Source organism: Cylas formicarius, unplaced genomic scaffold (genome assembly GCF_029955315.1).
Source record: "Cylas formicarius isolate icCylForm1 unplaced genomic scaffold, icCylForm1.1 PGA_scaffold_7__23_contigs__length_41026272, whole genome shotgun sequence".
NCBI classification, from domain to species: domain Eukaryota; kingdom Metazoa; phylum Arthropoda; class Insecta; order Coleoptera; family Brentidae; genus Cylas; species Cylas formicarius.
This window is the reverse complement of record NW_026844352.1, coordinates 9093471-9115595: the sequence shown is the minus strand read 5'-3', so window position 1 is coordinate 9115595 and position 22125 is coordinate 9093471. Positions and strand designations below refer to the sequence as shown.

Here is a 22125-nt window from a genome sequence, read left to right as displayed (position 1 = left end):
ACTGGCGAGATAAAAATAATCGAAAGCAAATCGAGAACCGTTTGACCCGGATAATCGGCCTATTGGTCTATTAATTGCTAACAAGAGAAACGGTTCTACGAAGGATATCTATTACCGGAAGAACCATAGATATTTCCGTCTGTCGTCACCGTTGCTGTACGTGACGCGAGCACTTCAACCGTTCAGTTAACTATTAACTTACATGGTGGTCTGTACTATATCTCGGTAACTTTTCCTCATCTAGACGGAATTTTTTTTTGGCAAAGTGCACTTACTAAATGTAGCAGAAAAATATTGCGACATTACTTCTGAAGGCAGGTGTAACAGGAGTTCATTTTGTACTGGCAAAAAAATACATCATATTTCTAAAACATAAAGACGCAAGGTTTGAAATGTATGATGAACATAGCAGCAGAGCAAAGAAGAAAATTGCCATAACCGATTTGTGACTTTCAAAAAGAAATAAATTACAAGAGGATCTAAACTTAAAAATCCATATAAAGAAATAGCTTCTGCATATATGGATACAATCATTGCAAAAATACAGGAAGGCATTAACGCGCTAACAGAAACATAATGAAAAGCCTATTTTACTGCGGAAATCAGTCTTTATTCTTAGCCTTAGCCTTAGCCTTTCATTTCGCCACTTTCCTACTAAGTTTACTACTATAAACATGACAACAAAATGATTCATATTTTATCTTAGGAAAAATGAATAAAGCACCAAAGCACATAAAATTTATTGAGAGAATCGCGAATTGAAATGAAAAGTGGACTTTTGATTATTTTTTATTAATAATTACAATAAAGCACTATGTTTAATTTGCAAAGAATTTATAATATTATTCAAAGAATTTAATTTGCGTTGCCACTATGACACGAAACACAAAAGTGAATATAATATATATATATAATTTGAATCGCAATTCATACAAAATAAAATTGATATAAAAATCATTAGAAGCACAACAAAACGTATATAAAAATGTAAGGATTGTGAGAAACACGTACAGTAGTTCGACCTATTGAAAATATATCAACTGATATGTTTAATGAATTAAACGAAACTTCTTTACAATTGGAATATTTTTCACTAGCAGTTGATGAAAGCAACGGTACAACTAGCCCTGCTTAATTGTTGATATTTATGCATGAAATTCATTAACAATTTTATGCAACAAAAGAATTTGCTGCATTGAAAGGCCTTCACAGGAATACAATAGGTGAAGATATATTTTTGAAACTATTGGATGTTTTCAATATGTACGATTTCAAGTGGGAAAAATGAAAAAATCTTACAACTGACGGTGCAAATCATATGGCCGGTCAGAATGCTGGTTTGGTAGGTTTGATTAATAAATAATTGGAAGAATAACATATTACACAGCCTCCTCTACAACTTCATTGTTGTAGAGGAGGCTGTAGTAAAGTCCATCAATTATATTCGCAAAAACGATATGTACCATCGAACATTCCGGAATTTCTTAAATGAAATTGACGCAGAATATGAATATATTATTTATATTTATGAAGTAGCATGACTCAGCGGTTAGAACGTTCTAAAATGATTTTTTGACTTAATTAGCGCGATTAAAATGCGCATTAATTGACCAAAATTATCGAATGTTTAATGGATAAACAAGTTAACTTTTCTTGTGGACATTACAAATTACCTCAATAAATTAAATCCAACACTACAAGGCAAACGAGCTATTTACAGAAATCAAAAGCTTCCAGCTTAAAATAAAATTGTTTGCAATCGCTTTTAACTGAAACCGACAAAAAGTTTCCTTTGAATATTTTTATTTAGTCACTAAAAGTACTAGACGAAAATTTTCGTCATGGTTTTCAAGATTTTTATGCAAAAGAAATTGCCATATATTAAATATTTGAAAATCCTTTAAAATTTGATATCGTAAAAGCAGCAGATAGTTTACAACTGGAGTTAATTGATTTGCAATATAACATTGTATATACAAATAATTTTGATGAAAATAATGATTTGTATTTTTTCAAGCACCCATTTATGTCAACAAACATTTTCAATAATGAATTTCATCAAATCAAAATATAGAATTAGGTTCACGGATGAAAATTTACAAAAGTAAATGAATTATAAATATCAATTATCAATATTATCAATATCCAAGAACAACAAGCGCATTGAGTTTTAATAAAATGAATAAGCTATTTTCCTTAATATTATATATGTTTTATATTTATATTGTATTTTCTTTTTTTTTTTCTTTTTCTGTTCCCTTTAATTAAGGAATTTTAAAATTTTTATTCTGTCATTGTTGTTATTATAGCATGTCAATAAAAAATCTATATTTATTTTTAATAATATTTATAATCGCATATGATATAAAAGCACTATTTAAGTTACATTTGGATGTGCGGCCCTCATAAAAAGTTTTACTATGAAAATAGCCCGCCGTCCGAGACGGGTTGCTGATCCCTGATCTAGACGGTAAAAATTTTTAGTAAAGTGGCCAATAGAAAATACTGGAGAATATTTTCAGATTCACGAGATGGCCGTTATGGGATATAACCTCCAACTTGGGCTGAAAATCACCTACTAAATGTACCAGAAAAATATTGTGACATTTCTTCTGAAGACGGGTGTACCAGGAGTTAAATTTGAATTTTTACTGGCAAAAAAGTACCTCTCATTAAAAAAAAGAAGCAGAGAAAAATTAACAATGTTTGGAATAACATGCAATAATATGCAAGAAAAGCAGATCAAGGAAAAAAATTGCAATAGCTAATTTGTCACTTTTAAGAACCTAAACTTGAAAATATATTTAATGAAATTCCCTCTCCATATATGCGTACGAAAAGCAAGATTGCATAAATTTGTTTAATGCAAAACAATTTGCAAAGCCCAAACAAATTGAAGATGTAGGTAAAGAAATGAATTCACTATATTCTTCATCAAATTAGCTGACAGACATACAAGTAATTGATGAAAATGTGACATCGAATTGAAAAGAAAGATTGTCGGATACTTCTGGTAATTTGACTGTTAGATTTTCTACTCCAATCATTGGTCAAGATTGACTCACATGCACTCCATGAAAAGGCTCTGTTGAGCAGGAGTCTGAAGAACGGAAATTAATGATCCAAATTCGTATTCTACTGATCTTAGATCTTAGAGGAACTGTATTTTTAAATGTCTTTGGTTCATTTACATCTACATGAGGAGGCGATTTGAAGATTCTTTTGAATATTTTGAAATTTTGAAATACTTTTAGCTTATAGGTATTCCCAAAAAAATTTTCTTTCTTTAGACCAGCTTGCTTCGATATTATAATTGTTTGGTGGCATAAACATGAACTCGGCTAAGAGAACCCTTAAAGAGATGCACATTTAATCAGAGAACGTTAATATAATTTTGATATAATCAAAACCAGAAGGGTTTTAAATTAATAAGGTTTCTTTACGACGAACAAACGCGCTAGTAATCGTGTTTGTGCTCTCTTGTAAGTAATCTGAAATCTAAATTAACAGCGATGTCGGTTCCATCGCTTCTAATTAATTAATCGCTAATTATCCTTGTAATCTGGCGATTTTTATCTTTTGCGATCGTGCCTTCTATTTCTCAGTAGTTGCATGCAAGCGTTACCGCGCTTCTTTTGCTTGAGGAATTACAAAAATTTGAGGCATTGAGTCAGTCGTCTTATTGTCAATTTTCTGTTATTTTTATCGTAAATAGTACAACAACGACGGTACCATTGTTGGTTTATTGCTGTGCCTTTTTTGAACAAATTCAAATTGATTCGAGTTTATATACGTAGCTTAAGTTTTGCCAGATATAATTCAATCCCAAAAAAGAAATAATTTCAAATTTGAAATCTATCTTAAACAAAGTGTTACCTCAAACGGCTAACGAAACCGCAAAAATCCCTAAAAAATTCTAGCCTTCTAAATCTAATATTACATAGCAAGTAAAGATAGGTAGTCACGAACGCAACCACTATCAGCAAAAAAATTGAGATTTTTTTACATATGGATCCTATCGTCAACTTGAAAAAGCTTCTATTTTACTTGAATCCGTGAAAAAATTTTTCATTTCTATGGACTCCTTAAGATTCACAAACCGGGATTACCCCTTTAACGACATTGGTTCCCCAACCTTTTCTCTAGATAAATATCTAGCTTGTATATTAAAACCATTTTCAAGGAAAACTGATAGTTTTCGTACTTAACTGTGTTCAGCCTAACATATATTTTACCATTAAATTAGAAACTAATCATAATCTCCCAATCCTATATATTCTTAACTAACGTTGGGTCATTTCAAAAATCAGCAACTAGACATTGTTTACAGAGCTACACTTGCCAAAAGTTCTTAAGAAATATAATGATTTACCACTTGTCTAAAAACCTCTCAACATCTTGAGACACAAGCGGTTTACAGCATTTGGAGAGACATGACGAAAAATATCAACTGAGCTAAAAGAACAAGAAATGGACCTAAGACTATGACAAATAAATTCATCAACAATATTATTGTTGATGTTCATGTCTCTCCTTTAACTCCGCCGACTCACTCAATCAACCTGATACAGAGTAGAATGCAAGCCAGTTTCGGTTGAGCTCAGAAAATTTCTAAATAGAAATTTGATTAAAGTGTGAAATGAGCAACATTTTTTTTAAATTTCGTGAGTCTATAATGACGTATACAGCTATTCAGGAAAAATGACGATTACGTTAACAACGATACCAAGCATATTCTTATGGCATTTGCTAGTACCATCACCATGACGTAGTCGTCATCTTTCCTGATTTCGAGTATAGCTACGTAAGACCTTTAGGATAAAACCTCTGTTATCGATTTTTGAAAATAAATTTCTTCTCAGCCTTTACACGCTACCGTTTCATTATATGCTATATACACCAGATGTGTCCACCGAAAGCTGGGTGCTTATTTGATTTTCTACATAGGCGCGCGGTATCCCTCGTTCTTTATTAAGCCGTCCTCTTTATTATGCTGTTTTTAGTCGACACTTTAAATGTGGTACTAAACTGATTATTCAACTTCCAAATCAACCTAAGTTTTGTTATGTCTAATTTGTTACCAAAAAATGGCAAAAAGTATGCTTAAGTTAAACGAGTTCGTTGTTATAATAATTATCTTTATTTTGTTTTTTTTTAAATACTTTCCATATACAATATTTTAATGGAGTTTCGTTTAAATTGTAATTAAAAAAGGAAATGATATAAAGGAAAGAGAGAAATGAATCCAACACATATGGTGTGACATACGTTTACAAATAGTATTTCCTTTCCCACAATGAAACGAGAAAATTCGTTTTCTTTGATAAATGTTTTATTTTGTTAATTTAATGGGGATGAAACGAACGAGCCTTAAAAAGTGTCCTCTCCTCCCCGTCGAATCTATAATATCCCTGTATAGAACTGCTACTTATTTGACTCGTTATTACATGCACTGTCTCCTATTCCAACAAGTATTGGCCAAGTTACATTTTACGTAGAATGTGAAGTTACAGAATGTATTTTGTCAGTTTCTGTATCTCCTATATCTATAGTTTCAATCATCTGCACTTATTCACATGTTCCGGATGTCCCACTGAGAATAGCTCACAGCTTTTTCTCAGAAAAGACCATCGAAAATTCTCGTTTCTTACTCTATATTCCACCTCATAAGAAATAATAATATGTGTTCGACAACAGACGCAACAGACTGTATAATTTTAGCTAATAGTTAAGGAGGAGGAAAACCATCAAATGTAACCAAAAATCGTAGCTTAATATTTATTTTTTAACCGAAAATATTTACAAGCACATTCATAATTACGAAAAAATAAGTCTGTGACTATGTGTATCTATCTGTAACGGTGTCATTAGCGCTCATGCTTATGACGAAATCGCTTCTGAAGTAATTGCTGCCAGAGTTTAAGAGAGAACGTTTAATCGTTTGGCTCTGCGCCCTGCTTGTAGGATGCATCGGATTGCTAATAAATTCAAAATGTGTCGCAATTGGCAAGGCATTGTAATGAAACAAAACGGCACTGAATCGATCAAAATTAATAGCAGTAGTAACATTTTGACGTTTAAATTATTATCTCAGGACTGAGTTTTTTATAAAGCGTACCTGTCCTGACATCTTATTATATATTTTATATATTATTATATTTTTTTAGCACATAAATAAATTAAAAATTTGCTGAAGATTAATTATTATTTCTAAATATCTCCTTTCTATTCAAAATTTTATAAAAATAATAAGATAACGATTGAACATTTATTTATATATTTATTCCTAATTGATTGCGTAGTTATAATTTACACTCTGCGTTATTCAAATATAGTATTCTGTCGATTCGAATTAGGAATTTATATTAAAATGCTGTTCCAGAAAGTAGTCACGCAACAACAATTTTGCAAAAACGCTTTTGGTGGAAAACAAAAACATTTAATTCTCGATAACATTGTCGTCATCAAAACTGTTTATTTCTCGTAGGCTTGCTATATTTTCTAATTTTCGCATCAATTCCTACTGTCTTTTGTCTGGCGCACATTATCGTCTGAAAAGAAAAAGATGGCATCGTTTAACCCTCGGAACAAGCATCCATTTATCATTATATATATATATATATATATATATATATATATATATATATATATATATATATATATATATATATATATATATATATATATATATATATATATATATATATATATATATATATATATATATATATATATATATATATATATATATATATATTCCATTGAGTAATGTTTTTCCTGCTCTTGCAAAATTCGTACGATAATTGTTATCGATTGGGTTCCGCGCTAAAAGCTTCCAGTCGCTTTCCATCTGCAAAACCTAATGGAAATACGTTGTTCGATTGTTATTTCTTGCCTGGAGGTATCTCGAACATTGTTTCCTTTGCGGATAAGTGCTATAATCTGGTTTACGTTCTATCCTATGTATACAATAGGAAGCACAAAATCTTTTCCGATTAGCTTTCGTCGCCGTCGACCAAAATAAAAAAGATTTAGCTGTTTTGATTAATGCGCAATGCAAAACTGACTGATCACTTGCCGCTATTAAAAAATCAGACCCAGTTGGGGACATAAATTAACGTCGGCTTAATTTGGAATGAACAGAACCCGAAATTAAAACTTTTGGTTTATCTAAACTTTCGCATTTTTTCCAATACATTGGATATCAAAATTTACACAACTTGTGACATATTCAAAGGGTAAACAAAAGGAGATTTTAGTGAAGTTTCTATTGAAACCCACCGGCGCAGTGTAAACACCCACACTGTTTAGGTGGGGTTTACAATTGTTGCTAAAGAAATATAAACCCTTAATAAACCATAGAGAGAGTTGAAACGTTGGGTGGGTGCCACATGTCAGAAAGTGATTTCTAGGAGGAAATATATTTAATATATTTTTATTTTAATTATATCTTAATCAAAAAATCGTTTGGAATTTTTTCCGCTGATCAATATACCTGCAGCGTTTGAACGGAAGTCATTTTCCTCTAAAAACATGGATAGGAACGTATTTTTCACCATTGTGATTGGCGTCCATGTGTTCAATACATTTTTCGGTTCATGTGATTGTAAACTTAATTTTTTTAATTATTTACAGGATGTCGAAACTATTGAGAGGTTAAACGAATCTGGAGAGTTACGAAAGTTGTTGAAGCCATACCGGGTAAGTTGTACTAACCGACTTTCTATTTTCCTTAAAATATTTACTTAGTATGTTATCACGAATTTCCAACCGGCAGGACTATATGCTTCTGTTTAATTCGTTGTTTTCCTTTCATCTCCAGCGAGTAAGAAAGTTATTCCCATTTTCCTGGGTATTTAGTTTTTCATTTATTCAAAGTTTTAATTCCCAACTAAACACTGAAGCATAGGCATACGTACTATAGCTATACATCAAAAAAATAACAGTATAGAAATTATTCCCGTTCCAGAAGTATTTAAACGATATACAGAGTTTCTGTGTTTTAGTGACAAAACAAAAAAAACTCTTTTTATTGCAAATTGCAATTTTATTTGAAACTGTTTCAAAACACTTACTCTTTCGAGCAAACTTAAGTGTGTTGACATTGGATATGTAGTTCCGAATATACGAATAGAAGCTTCTCACACTCTTAAGAGACTCGGAAAAAACTTATTCGGAATTTTACATTTTTTTAATAATATAATGGAAGTTATAGTTAAATTGAATAATAATAATAATAATAATAATAAAGTTTATAATTTCAAGCATCAAAATAATACATGAAAAAAAAGAAAAACGACAAATCAAACATAAAGCGCCGAACTTTCAGACTTATTGTTTATATATAATATTTAATATAATATTTCATTTTTATTTTTAAAATTATCACGAGGTACATTTATCTTAATTTTAACGAGTAAGTACAAATATTTCCAAATCCAAAAAAAAATACAAAAAACAAAGTAGTAGAAATAAATGAAATTCAGAATTGGACAAAAAGTAACCGTTATAATCTCCTTGCAAAAAAGATATTGGTGAGTTGTTTTCTAAATTTGTACTATATTTAGGCGCATAGAACAAAGCCAGCGTTCTAGTCATCTCCACCCTAGCATTAAAATATTTCTAACCGTTTTGGACAGTCTACTCTGATATTAACAATATTATGCATAAAATCCACTACTTGCTTAACAGATAATTTCAACATACAATAGAAGTCACACGAAATATATTGCAGTTATATCTTCATGAGAATAAATAAAAAATAAACTTTTTTTGAATGTTTTCAACTCTATTCACATATTTGATTTATGATATTAGGGACTCCATTTGACACTCACAAACTCAAGATGGGACCACACATAGGCGTTACAGAGCATGATCGGTGACTTGGGATCTTTAAATTCTTTGTTAATCTTTATAATAATTAAAATATTTGGAGTGGAAAAGACGGGAGGGGGACAAAAACACTGCCCGCAAAAGCAGACTCCAAAAGCAATAATTAAAAGTAATAATTAGTTAGTTCATTTAATGGGGGTAGACTACAGGCAAAGAATATTAGCGAAACTACATCAAGACTTATTCTTGGCGTTATTCTAAAGTAAGATATTTACCTTACTTCACTATCGTATGGCTCGCCCTGTAATTATTGCCGTATCGAAAAATATGAAAGCCATTTAATTAATAATGTTTTTTTTTGGGCTCGAGAAATTTTTATTGTGGCGCATAACGTAAAACTTTTAATTGAATTATTTTATCGGAATTAGTCGTCATGTTTAACCACCCCCCCTCACGCGGTACAAACAATAAACAGCTTTATTGTTTTTGTGGAGAAAGTGCGAACCCGAGAGTTTTTATTGTTGCGTTTAATAGATACTTCCTTTTTATGACGGTTTTACTTAACGTTTTATTTTCCGGCCGTTGGGAAAATTCGATGCGTAGCGTTATTGCTTCAGGGGCGGACGAGGCGTCTGCGAATAAGCAAGTAAAAATTTTAATGAAGTTACGTGCCAGTCAAACCGTCGTGGCATAATTGTAACTAAAGATGTGGGAGGTCGAAAAATAGTACGATCAAAAGATTCATTTCAAATAATAAAAAATCCGACAGGGTTGCATTTTGTTAGAGACCTAGAGTACACCGGTAGAAATAAAGAGACAAAAGTCCCATCGATCTCAAGTGTGCTAAAATAGATCAAATATCTAAACAAATATCAACACTTTTCATGAAGTAAGGGGTGTTTTTTTTCGATGTATAGAACTTTAAGTTGCAATAAAACAACGATGGATTATTCGATTGACATGAATTTTATTTATCCGAAAGATAATATTGTGGCATTACATTTTAAATATGATTTCTGGCATATGACCGCCACGGCTGGCGCGGATGTAGTCCAATCTGGACGTCCAATTTTCCAACATTTGTGGCCATATAGCGGCAATAACATGGCGAATGTTGTCTTCCAAATGATCAAGCGTTTGTGGCTTATCCGCATAGGCCAATGACTTTACATAGTCCCACAGAAAGTAGTCTAGCGGTGCTAAATCACAAGATCTTGGAGGCCAATTCGCAGGTCCAAAATGTGAAATTAGGCGGTCACCAAACGTGTCTTTCAATAAATCGATTGTAGCAAGAGCTGTGTGACATGTTGCGCCGTCTTGTTGAAACCACATCTCCTGGACATCATGGTTATTCAATTCAGGAATGAAAGAGTTAGTAATCATAGCTCTATACTGATCACCATTGACTGTAACGTTCTGGCCATCATTGTTTGTGAAGAAGTACGGACCAATGATTCAACCAGCCCATAAACCGCACCAATCAGTCAGTTTTTCTGAATATAACGGTGTTTCGACATACACTTGAGGATTAGCTTCCCTACAAATGTGGCAGTTTTGTTTGTTGACGTAGCCATTCAACCAGAAGTGCGATTCATCGCTAAACAAAATTTTCTTATGAAAATCGGGAACCACGGCAATCTCGTTTTGGGCCCATTCGACGAATCTACGCCTTGATGATCGTTTGGCTTCAATTCTTGCACGAGTTGGATTTTGTAAGCACGTAAACCAAGATCCTTCCGCAAAATCTTCCATAAAGTGGATGGACACAGATCCAATTCCTGTGCTCGATGGCCGATGGACTCATTCGGGTCTTCCTCAATGCTACGCGCTACAGCAGCAATAGCTTCTTCTGTATGCACCGTACGGCGTCTCTGGGAATGCGAGTTATCAATAAGAGTAAACGTGGTGCGAAAACGTTCCATGGTTAATCGAATTAACTGCTCTGATGGACGATTTTGTAAACGATAAAATGGACGTAGTGCGCGATACGTATTCCGCACAGAACCATTATTTTCGAAATAAAATTGCACTATTTGCAAGCGTTGTTCAGGCGTGAGTCTATCCATAATGAATTGCCAAGCCAAACTGAGAATAAATAACTTGAAAGCTGTTAAATCGGTCGCCATCTTGAACAGTAATACCAACTTAAAGTTCTATACATCGAAAAAAAACACCCACTAATATCCAATAAACATTCGTCATAACAGATCGTGGACTAAACCAACCGGAGAAATCACGTTGAAGGAAAGTGCCAAACACCCTTCCTCGCATTTGGTGCATATAATGCCGTATATATCTTAAAAATAGTGACTATAACAATAAACATAATTTTTGTAGATAATTTTATTGTCTACAATTTATATCGGAAATATTTTTTATATTTGCAGTTTTTGAGAAAAATCCAAAAAAAAATGAAAATTTTTATTTCTGCCATAGAATAACTTTTTCTGATACACATGGGAACGATGGGGACTATTAACATATTGTTTCTACCTGTGTACCCAAGGTCTACACCAAAATCCAACTCCCTCTTAATAATTAATATTTAATTAATTATATTTATATCTAATTTGACTAGTTTAAACCAATCTTAACCACCGGCAGCTCCTAAAAATTCGTAAAGTGTTATTTATATCACAAATATTTTAATGAAATATTTAGTGGTAACAAAAATGTATTTTTAAATATAATTAAATAAATAAAATAAACCGGTCACTGTATTATATACCAACCGCTCACTAGATGGCGGTTAATAAAAACCAATATTACGGGAAAAGTTGAATAGATAGAAACCCTTAACAAAACTTAAAGAGGCTATTCTATTCAAAAAATGAGAGAAAAATTATTCTAAGGGCGATTTACGTAATACGTTTGAGGATCCTAAAGTTCATTTTTGATATTATAAAAACTGCGCAGTCGAAGATGAAAATTATGTGATTTTTTTATTATTTCCCCAAAAAAAAAAATGATAAAGGAAATGTATAAACATTTCTTGGCGGAATCATAATGAGCAACAAAAACACTCTGCACAAATTAAACGGTTTTGAAAATGTGTCATTTTAATTTACGCACACACACATACACACACGATTACCGCAAGGCGTGTGACGTTAAACTAGAATTGGACCCATGGGTATTTTTTCACCGTTTTCGATTTTTGAGGGTAAATAATTTGCTGTTGTATTGTTTATCCTTCTTTGAACTAAGCGGTTGTGATATATTTTGATTATTTTTGAATTTATTCTTTTCTGTGCAAGTTTGTATATTGCACATTATCTGATTTTGTTTTATGGATAAATAATAACTCAAAGTTATTATATAAATAAAATATATTAATAAGATTGTGTCAATTGTGTATATTTGTGCTTATTATTTGAAATAATAAATATTTAAGTATATTAATGATTGATCTAATGATTTAGTTGTCACAGTCTTTTTTTTTCTTTTTTGGTGTATTGTGTATTTATTTTTTGTTGTTGTAAGTAATAAATACTCCTGAAAAACTTGATACTGCTATTTTCGAATTAATAAATTCTTAAACATTAGGAAATACTATTAGATTAGATTAGAAGTCTCAAATATTTAAAGAAAATATTGTTTGATCAAAACATGAAATATTTAAATGATTTCAGTAAGAATTATATCGGTAAGTAAAGTAAGAAATTCCTATCATTAGCCGACTTTTTCCATCGTAAAGTTTGCCTCATTTTCTATCGCACCGGGTCCATTTGAGGTCGAGCTCGCCGAAACGCACATCTGCTGGAATCGTTTTTCCAACTGTAATGAGATGCAAACGCAATTGCACGCACGCGCGTCGCGTTGATTCGAGACGTTTGCCGGTTTTATTTATCTCTTTCATTCTCATTTTTGTTCCCTTTTCAGAGCCCAGACGCGTGCAGCACATGTCAAGTATGCGGGGGTTATCGACTTCTCCCCTGTCACGTGTGCAACGGCAGCAAAAAATCCGTCCATAGGAACCATTTCACGACGGAGTTCGTCGCGTTAAAGTGTATGAGCTGTGATGAAGCTGGACTGATTAAATGTACCGCGTGCACCTAATGATCGGGACTCCTTGCGCAACCCGTTTCTTTCGTTTTCAGTACTCGATCGTCTGTCTAGAGGGTCCCGGTTTGTCCCATAGCGGCTTGACCGAAAATTACTTTGATATCTCATTAGACAAGCGCAATTTTTTAATATTAGTTTTACGCTGACAATTTTTACAGGATGTTAATTCGCGAACAAACTGACGAGTGTGATGCAGGACGTTTTCATTAATTTATTCAGGAAATAGACTTTGTTCCAATCTAAACAAAACTAAACAACAGCAGATTTTTGCTTCAATTAATTAATGCCAACCGAAAAGCGTAATCACATTATTATAACACATTAACGCGATAATCTAACCAATTTTTACCATATCCCATAAAACATAATTATAATTAGCGTTACGGAACAATAAAAAACAAATTTTGCTAATTGACTTGTACAAATTCGTCCTTAAAAGTATCAATTATTACTCGAAGTACCAACTTGTGATACTAATGAGGAAATAGTGGATTGCGAAACTGTAGGCTTCAAAGGTTTTATCTGATCTGATTCAAGGTCCTTTTTACACTCTTTTCTGATCAATTTTAACCCATCTTTATTTTCATTTTCTAGACCTTTCAAGACCTTCTTTCAATGTTAGGAAGGAAATGAAAAGGATAGTATTTCTTTTTCCTATTATTTCTTAATTTTTAATTCTCTGTAGAAGAGAATGGGACTTAAATATTTTAACTAAATATGGACTATTATGAATAAACGCTGTTCCAAACCAACAAAAACAGACAAACATAAAACTAAATACTATGAGTTGGTTGAACCGGTAAATGTCAATGTCAAATAAATTGACGAAGCTCGTCCCCAAAGTAGTCAGTATCCTTCGTCTAGAGCTTCATGAATTTATTGTCAGTGTAAAACTAATATAAGGAAATCTTGCCGACGTTAGCAACTGGCAACCTCAAAACCGCATTTCATAGTTACATCTCAATGGATACAAACACTAAGTAACACTCACTTTGAATTGTGGTTGCAGATTGGTGAAATTGCTATTGAGGTTTAGATGGAATCTATATCGTTGGGTTTTGCGGATACGAAAATTGTGACAGACATGTAGATTTAGGGTTTGATCATGCAGAGTAATAATTATTAAAGCGTTACAAAAACACTGTCTGCAATTATCGACTATTATTATATATGTTATATATATTATAGTTCTGATGAGGCGGAATTCCCTAGGACATTGGAGGTAACTCAAAGTTACAATAATTTAATGTTCGAAACAAAGTGACAACAAAACAATAATTTTGGTAATGTCCCCAAGTAAAACCGCGTTGACCTTGAAAATTTTTAAGTAATAGATTTTTTCTTCTGTGATTAATTCGAAACCAATAGAATTTAATTTATCATGTTTAACTCAGTCTTTAAAAATATTTTAACACAAAACTCCTTTCCGACAATGGCGAATGCTCCGTATTAATCTTATACTATGGATTTCTTACTCAAATTTGCTCAAAAGTGCGATGTGTCGTCTCTTTAAGTTGGATAAATGATGATCGATGGCCACATGATATCGTTGGAAATATCGTAAATTTGGCGTAATTCGTATTTTATATCTTTTTTGTAAATATATTTCTTAAATAAATATTTATTACGCATTGTGTTTCTCTTACCACCTACGTTTCGGTGTGCTGGATGTGCTGCCTTTTTATTAATGAATTTAATAAAAATAAAGTTCAAGTAAAACTAACTACAAGATTTTTACACATACTCCATGTTTTTAACAAATTTAAGTTATTACACCACGTACATTATATTTACTTAAACGATTAATATACCTCAGTTCGATCAATTGTACCTATTAGAAACGTTTCACAGGGTGTTGTATCACTTGTCTTTAAAGAGTGGATGTATTCTATTCACGAAAATATGTGTGTATAGGTCTAATATTTTAAACAAAAAAAAGGCTAGTCTCGCCGTCCGAGGAATATGATTAAATGATTATGATATGATATTATATACGATATGATTAAATATGAAAATATTGGAGTCTAAATATAGGCCGATAACACAAAACTTTATTCGCAACATAAAGAAATTCTGTTAATATGGGGCTCGAACAGCTTGTCGAAATATTTACTTAACAATGGGACAATAATTTCCTCAATAATAGATTTTTTAAAACAGTAGTAAATATTAATGCTGGATTTTAGATTTTTTTTTAATTCTGCGAAGGTCTGCACTTTGTCGAACGGGATATTTTGTCGGTTAACTATTCAGAAGGCGACGTTTTGCCTTCCTGGAATATATGAAATGGAAAGCAGAAATTGCCTCCAGGAATTAATTTGCGAACCATTGAAATATTTACTTTAGATGCAGTTGACTATAATTTCCAATTTCATTTAAATGCTTCCTCGAACAAACCCCAAACCCAATAAACACAGTTGCGACTTCTAGAAAGACATTTCTACCGACGAGTGGGTCGAAAATCAAATGCCGCAAGCTTACACGAATATTTTGCCACTCTAACCAAGCTGACTGTAACAAAACCTAAGGGCACACTTTAAACAACCATATCTCAAAGCATGCAGTGTTCGTATATCTGTTTCGATTAGTTGGTTACTTGGTTAGTAAAAACCCACCGAGATCACAGCAATCAGTAGTTTCACTTTTAAGATCAATGAAATATCCCTGTTGCAAAATACTAGTTTCATCTTCATAAAACTATTGCCTACTCCTATTTTTTTTTGTCTTGTATTATTTATGTTAAGTATTTTTAGTATTTATATTTTCCACTCTTTCTACTGCTGGTGTTTTTCGCATTATTTCACAACACCATAACAAAAAAATCAACAAAAAAAAATCTATTAACACTAATTAATGAAAACCATTACTATAGCTCTTTCTTTAATTATCATTTATGATTTTCAATAATTGTATTGCAAAAGCGAAACAAACATGTATTGCTTATCAGTTTTGCTGACAAAATTTCACCAATATTTGGTGTACCACCTACCGGACATATTGTCTCCCAAAATCGTACAGGTAGGTAGTACTAAGATTTTGTTATTTTTATTTTTGCTTGAATTAATTGAGCTATTTCAAATAACAAATACCAAATTTCAACAAAATAGGAAATACTATTTAAAATTAATTAACTTACTTAAAATTGCTTCAGCAAACCATACACGCCAGTGTTCTTGTTGAAAAAAAAAATGAAGTCCCATTTTATTATATTTTATACAGGTTCTTTATTGAAAATTTTTCAAAAGGCAGTTTCAATATTATACAGTAGAACTTCAGTAATGCGGATGAATAAAAACAGAGGATTGATAAAAACCGGGGCAATCCGGATAAAAATTCACCAAATACACATTGTTGTAGCATTAACACTAAAAATGTAAACATTTACTAACACCTTAAAACCAAAAGAAAAAGGACACCCACAGGCAGTTCTTACACCTACTGACATAGAACGACAACGAAAATAATGCAAATAAATGGTTTGCATTATTGTAAAATGTAACTCGTCGATGCGCATATCGGTAAATGTTAATAAGGCTAACATTTAGGACTTATGAAACTAAGATTTAAAAAAATCTGTAAGTTTTGTTTGTTTATGTTTGGTTCGTAAGACGGACAAAACATTCAGTTCAGCACCATTTTCTTCTGCCCATATATACATGTACCAAAGCAACGAATAGCTTCCTCATCTTTAATTTTTAGATCAATTCTAACACCATCCTCGTCACCCTCTTCACTGCCACTCTCACTGTACAGCGAAAGGGGTCATCATCGTTGATCTCTGTTTCTTGCAAAGGATCACTTTCAGTGGCAACAGTCTCATTTGCTTTGCTCATTACTGGCGGTTTCAGATCTTTGAATAAGTAAAGGCAATGGGATCAAATCTTCGGGGTCCCAATCAGAGTTTGACTCATCAAGATCTGGATGAAAAAATATTTTGTTCCAACAACTCTAAATTAATAAGTCTTTGCGGTAAAATATTTTGAGCCGGATTGCATTTTGATCCATCAGTTGAATTAAGGGTGTGGTATTAGGCGGAAGAAACATAGCCCCGATATTTACATAATCATTAATCAATTGATCTTCTGTTGAATGACTTCGAGCATTATCTTTCTGAAATGTTTTTACTTGTTGAACAAAAGATTCGTGAAACCATTTGAGAAATAAACCTGAAGTCATCCACGCTTTATTGGTAGCATGATATGCAACTGGAATGATCCAATTTTTAAATGGCCTCGGATTTTTTGATTTGTCAATAACCATCATCTTTAGCTTATGATGTACCAAAGTACGATCTGGCAACATTTTCCAGAACAGTGCTGATTCGTCTGCGTTGTAAAGCTGATTTGGTTCCACCTGCATCTCCCTAATTTAGTTGGTTAATTTCTGAAGAAAAGGCTTAACAACACTTTTGTCGCTAGATAATTTTTCCCCACTAACTTTAAGGTTCTGAATAGCATGTCTCTTTTGAAATTTGGTTACCCAACCTCAACTTGTGTTAAAGTTGTTATCACCACAACATTTTGCATAAAGTTGTATCGCCTTTTCTCTAAAAATATGGGATGTAATGCATGTTGCATGATGTTTCACGTTTTTCCCGCTGCATAATAAACCACCCGTATAACTTAGTTTCCATTCAGTCATTTCAAAACTCTCAAAACAAAATTTACATTACATGCTTAAAAATTCATGCTAGCTATACAATATACACACTTCTTCATTTGCCCACCTTGGCAATACCTTACCACTAACACCATTTTTTAATTTTTCTAAAATATCATATTTTTAGTGCATCATAGTTTAGTGTTAAAGTTTTGATGCTCTCTTTTAATTTTGTCCGGATTACTGGAGAATCCGGATTAGTGCAGTTCAGATTAGCGAAGCTCTACTGTAGTCAATTTTTCTTTCATTTCATTTAGCTCAAAAATTATTGATTACAATAAAAGGCTAAAAATAGCTAGGTGGTATGACTTTGTTTTGAAGAAGCTTAAAACTCGTAAACATTTATTTTGCGTTTCAAAATAAGCATATTTCAGTGATTCGCCTGTGGCTAAAATCTTGTTTTTGGCGTGGGATGAAACGAACCGAGTTTTTCTTTAGGCAAATTCGGGAACTTACCGAGAATTAAATGGCTAATTTTGCCATCCTGTCAGTGAAGAAAGTAATGAAATTATTTGAAAAGGAACCGAAGGATTCGGTAGTCAAAAATATTTCTCAAATCTGTCTTTTTTAATACAGTTTCGTTTTTTCGCTCTTTCGGCTCACCAGTAAATCATTTTCATAAGACACTATATGATCACTGAGGACAAAAAATTAAACATTTTAAAATTTTTATTAAATTTTACTTTAATACTATAGTTCGTTTCTAAAATGAAATTGACAATTGAGCGACTAGACCCTGTTTCCTTTATTGTCCTTTAAAGATGGTGGGCATCTTACTTGTTACTTATTTCCTCATTTGTTTCGCTCCAACTATTATAGAATATTTAATGTCAGAATTCACAAAAGTGTCGAAAATGAACAGGTTAGACATTCTACTAATATCTAGTAAATTATTTAGCAAACACCCTGTATAATTATTTCTATATGATCGGGAAAATTGTGATGACAACATGGTTCGAAATGATCCCAGGTATCGTCCAATAAAAACAAATTAAAGGATTAAAATGGACAAATGATTAACCTAAACAATATACATTTTGCAAAATTGATTCTTTTTATCGTAAATTTCCTCTAACGAAAATAAAAACTGCAAATTCTAAATATTTTCGCTATATTTTCGCGGTGGCGATTCAAGCAGCAATTATTTATTTACGAACGTTACTCTAAAATTTATTTTATACTCGCGTCTGTTCGACAAAAGTTAAAAGAAACTCAATGTTGGCGAATTGGGTATTTTTCTAACACTAGGGTAAATAAATAACTTATCGCCAACGCTTTCAAGCGGACGAGTGCGGTGTAGAAATTGAAACATTCCAAACTATCTTAATCGAATTTTCCGGAAACTCGATTTTTCGCGGGAATCACTCTACGCTGATTGAAATTTATCTCTCGAATTCATATTCCGCAATATTTCGAACGCGAACAACGAGGCAAGTGGTTTCGATTTTGGCCGGATGCGATTGTAGTTTAAGCAAACATGAGATGGCGAATTGAAATGTCGGAGTTGAGCCGATCAAAATTCAAGTGCCTATGCTTTCGAGTTATTTGTGCTGTATATAGGGATCACCTTGCTGCCTTATAGATCAAAAAAACGTCTGCAAAAAAGTTCCAAAAACAGATTTCAACGGGCAAGCATCTAGTCCAACTTAATGTTCCCTCGTTTGTTAATACCTGAAGATGCTCGGGCTAGAGAGTGAAATGATTCCAGTTAGCTTTGACGTTGAATTTCTCTTTCCTAAAGTCCCTGTTCCTGAGACTATTCGTCATCTCAGACATCTTAAATTCCGAAAAACTACCTGCCTACCTATGTAGATGATCTTTTTGTTAGTTAATTACACATCCAGGATCTATTCAATCGTTTCTGAAACCTGAATCTCCGAAAATCAGTGTTTCTCCCAAATAATTTTTATTATCAGGATATCATACTTTCGATCTAGAACCACTTGCGCAATGTGACCCCGCTCTGACAAAACATATATCGGGGAAACCGGTCGAAACATATTAATCAGATTAAAAGTACATCAAAGATGGGTTAGACTCCGTCAAAATCTTAAAACACGTTCATGAAGCTATTAACCAGCAACCAGTTTCATACAGCGCTCTGAAGAAACCAGCAGCTTGTTTGTCAAAATTATTTATCACTGCGTTTAAAACATATTCCGAAACAATCTTTCAGAACCCTTTTCTATCCGCAAATGACCACGTCAAAACAAATATCACACAACACTACCATTTCGCTAATTAACCGAATGTAATAAATACCATCAAAACTTGGGGAATATATTATTCGACCATACGAGGTGTGTTCAAAAAGTAAGGTGACTTTTGAGTTTTATCAAAAAGTATTTATTTATTCATCAAAATTAATGTTGTCCCCTCCAAAGCAATCCCCCCGACAATACACTTATTTCAACATTTTTTACAATACTCGAAGCACTTCTAGTAAGCGCTCCCTGGTATAACCTTGCGTTCTTCCAGTATTTTTTTTAATTTTGTCAATCTTTCTAAACCTCCTTCCTTTCATGGGTTTTTTGAGTGTTGGATACACGAAAAAGTCAAAAAAAATAGACACAAGCAATCATGAGTGAGCAGGTGCATTATCAATTCCTTTTGGTAAGAACTCTTGATGTACTATGCCACGATAATAAAAAAAAACAATAAGCAAAACCTTAACATTTGATCGAACTTTTCGGTCTTAAAACCAAATACCCATGAATCGTCAGCAGTTATGATCTTTTTGAGGATATCAGGATCATCATTGACCTTTTGCTCAAAATTAATAATTTTCGGAACAAATTTTGATGCTATACGTTTCATGCCCAAAACTTCAGAAAAAATTACAACCACCATTTGTTTCTCGTCTTCAACGTTTTCATTAGTTATTGACGTGCTGGGGCGCCTAGAGGGAGGTTCGTCATCGGCGTCTCCTCGGCCATCTTGGAACAACTTGTAAACATTCCTTTTGCTCAAAATAGATTCACCCCATGCGGTTGTCAACATTGCAGTACTGTATTCCATTTTTTACACAAAATATTATGAAAATTCTTGGCGGGAGTAACTATGACTCTCTTAACGCTTTTTGGCTGGGGAGAAGCAGTTGCTCGCAAAGTGTGGGGGCTTGTTAAGCGACCGCTTGTTTGGGGGCGCGCGAAGCTCTGGTCAAGCATCTTCCGCAGTCTAAGTCGTTTGAGGTGTCCGGCCGTTCGGTACTAGTATCCGAGACTTGGACTCCCCCTCTTTTGTAAGGTCTGCTAAGATATTGTTGGAGTCGCTTGAGGTGTCGATTTTTAACTAGTATCCGAGACTTCTTCTCCCCCATGCAAGTTTTTTTGACGACAGAAAATCGCCGAGCACACAAATCACATCTCATATACTAGTAACATATATTTACGACATTAAATCTCAAAAAGGTACCGTAAGTAAAAATACCTCAATTTTAATTTTTTTTTTTCAAAGAAACTTCCACAGGCTACTGTAATACATTCCTCCTGCGTCGGTTTTTGCTGAATCGAACTTGCTGACGTTTCATTGCTATTGGAAGGTTGTAGTGAAGTGTGAAGGTGTGTGTTCGATCAATAAATACACTTCACTACAACCTTCCAATAGCAATGACGCCGAAAGCAATCCTATACTTGCCACTGTGGTTCTTCCTTTCATTCAAAATGTCACTGACCACCTATCAAAAGTTCTAAAGAAGTATAACCTCCAAACCAGCTTTACCATTTGTCCAAAAATCTCTCAACATGTTCGGTCCGTCAAAGATGAAATTCCATTTGATATACCAGGAGTTTACGGCATTCCACGCATATGCGACAAAGAATACATAGGAGAAACCGGACGAAAAATATCAACTTGGCGCAAAGAACACGAAAGAGCCTTACGACTAAGACAAATAAACTCATCAGCAGTTGCCGAACCCAATCACGAAAACGCACATAAAATTTTATTCGATAAAACTAAAATTCTTGCATGTCATCAATTCTTCTACCAATGAAAAATCCGGGAGTCTATAGAAATCTATAAACAACCTAACAATCTCAACCGCGACTCAGTTCCCTACCTGTCACGAATATGGAAATAAGTCATCTGAGACTGTGTTTATGCCCCTCATTTGGCTCCGCCACCCTCAAACAATATATAAGCAGGTACAGAGTAAAATGCGAGCCAGTTTCAGTCAAGCTCTGAAGAAGCCAACAGGATGATTGGCGAAACGTCAGCAAGTTTTATAAAAAGAAAAAATACCTTGTTTTTCAGAATATTTTTTATTGTAACAGGAACATTTTTGCGGAACAGTGAACCTGAGGAGAGATTTTCAAAGGTGGTTTAGCATCTTCTTCTACATTGGCCAACACCATGGAAAAATGTGTAGGTATTTGGTTAGTGTCATTAGATTTTTGATAATCTTAGAATAGGCACAGAAAATTATTTTTAAGAACAATTAGTTTTACAATGAAAAAAACATTTAGCAGCCATTCAGACGTGCTGTCGGGCAAGTGGCTCTTTAGTTTTCTACTTCCAAGAAATAAGCCTCTACTTTGTGTTGGTATACCAAATATCGGAATATAG

General features: G+C 33.2%; 1 protein-coding gene across 1 annotated transcript in view; it reads left to right on the top strand.

Annotated features, from left to right (window-relative positions):
• The window catches only part of LOC132705354 (glutaredoxin domain-containing cysteine-rich protein CG12206-like), an 85958-nt gene extending 71434 nt beyond the window's left edge, over nucleotides 1-14524 (top strand). Inside the window, exons 6-7 of the mRNA XM_060675893.1 lie at nucleotides 7636-7701; nucleotides 12718-14524. Coding sequence (XP_060531876.1) covers nucleotides 7636-7701; nucleotides 12718-12894 — 243 coding nt within the window. The 3' untranslated portion in view covers nucleotides 12895-14524. The remainder of the gene's footprint in view (nucleotides 1-7635; nucleotides 7702-12717) is intronic.
• Nucleotides 14525-22125: the final 7601 nt, after the last annotated feature.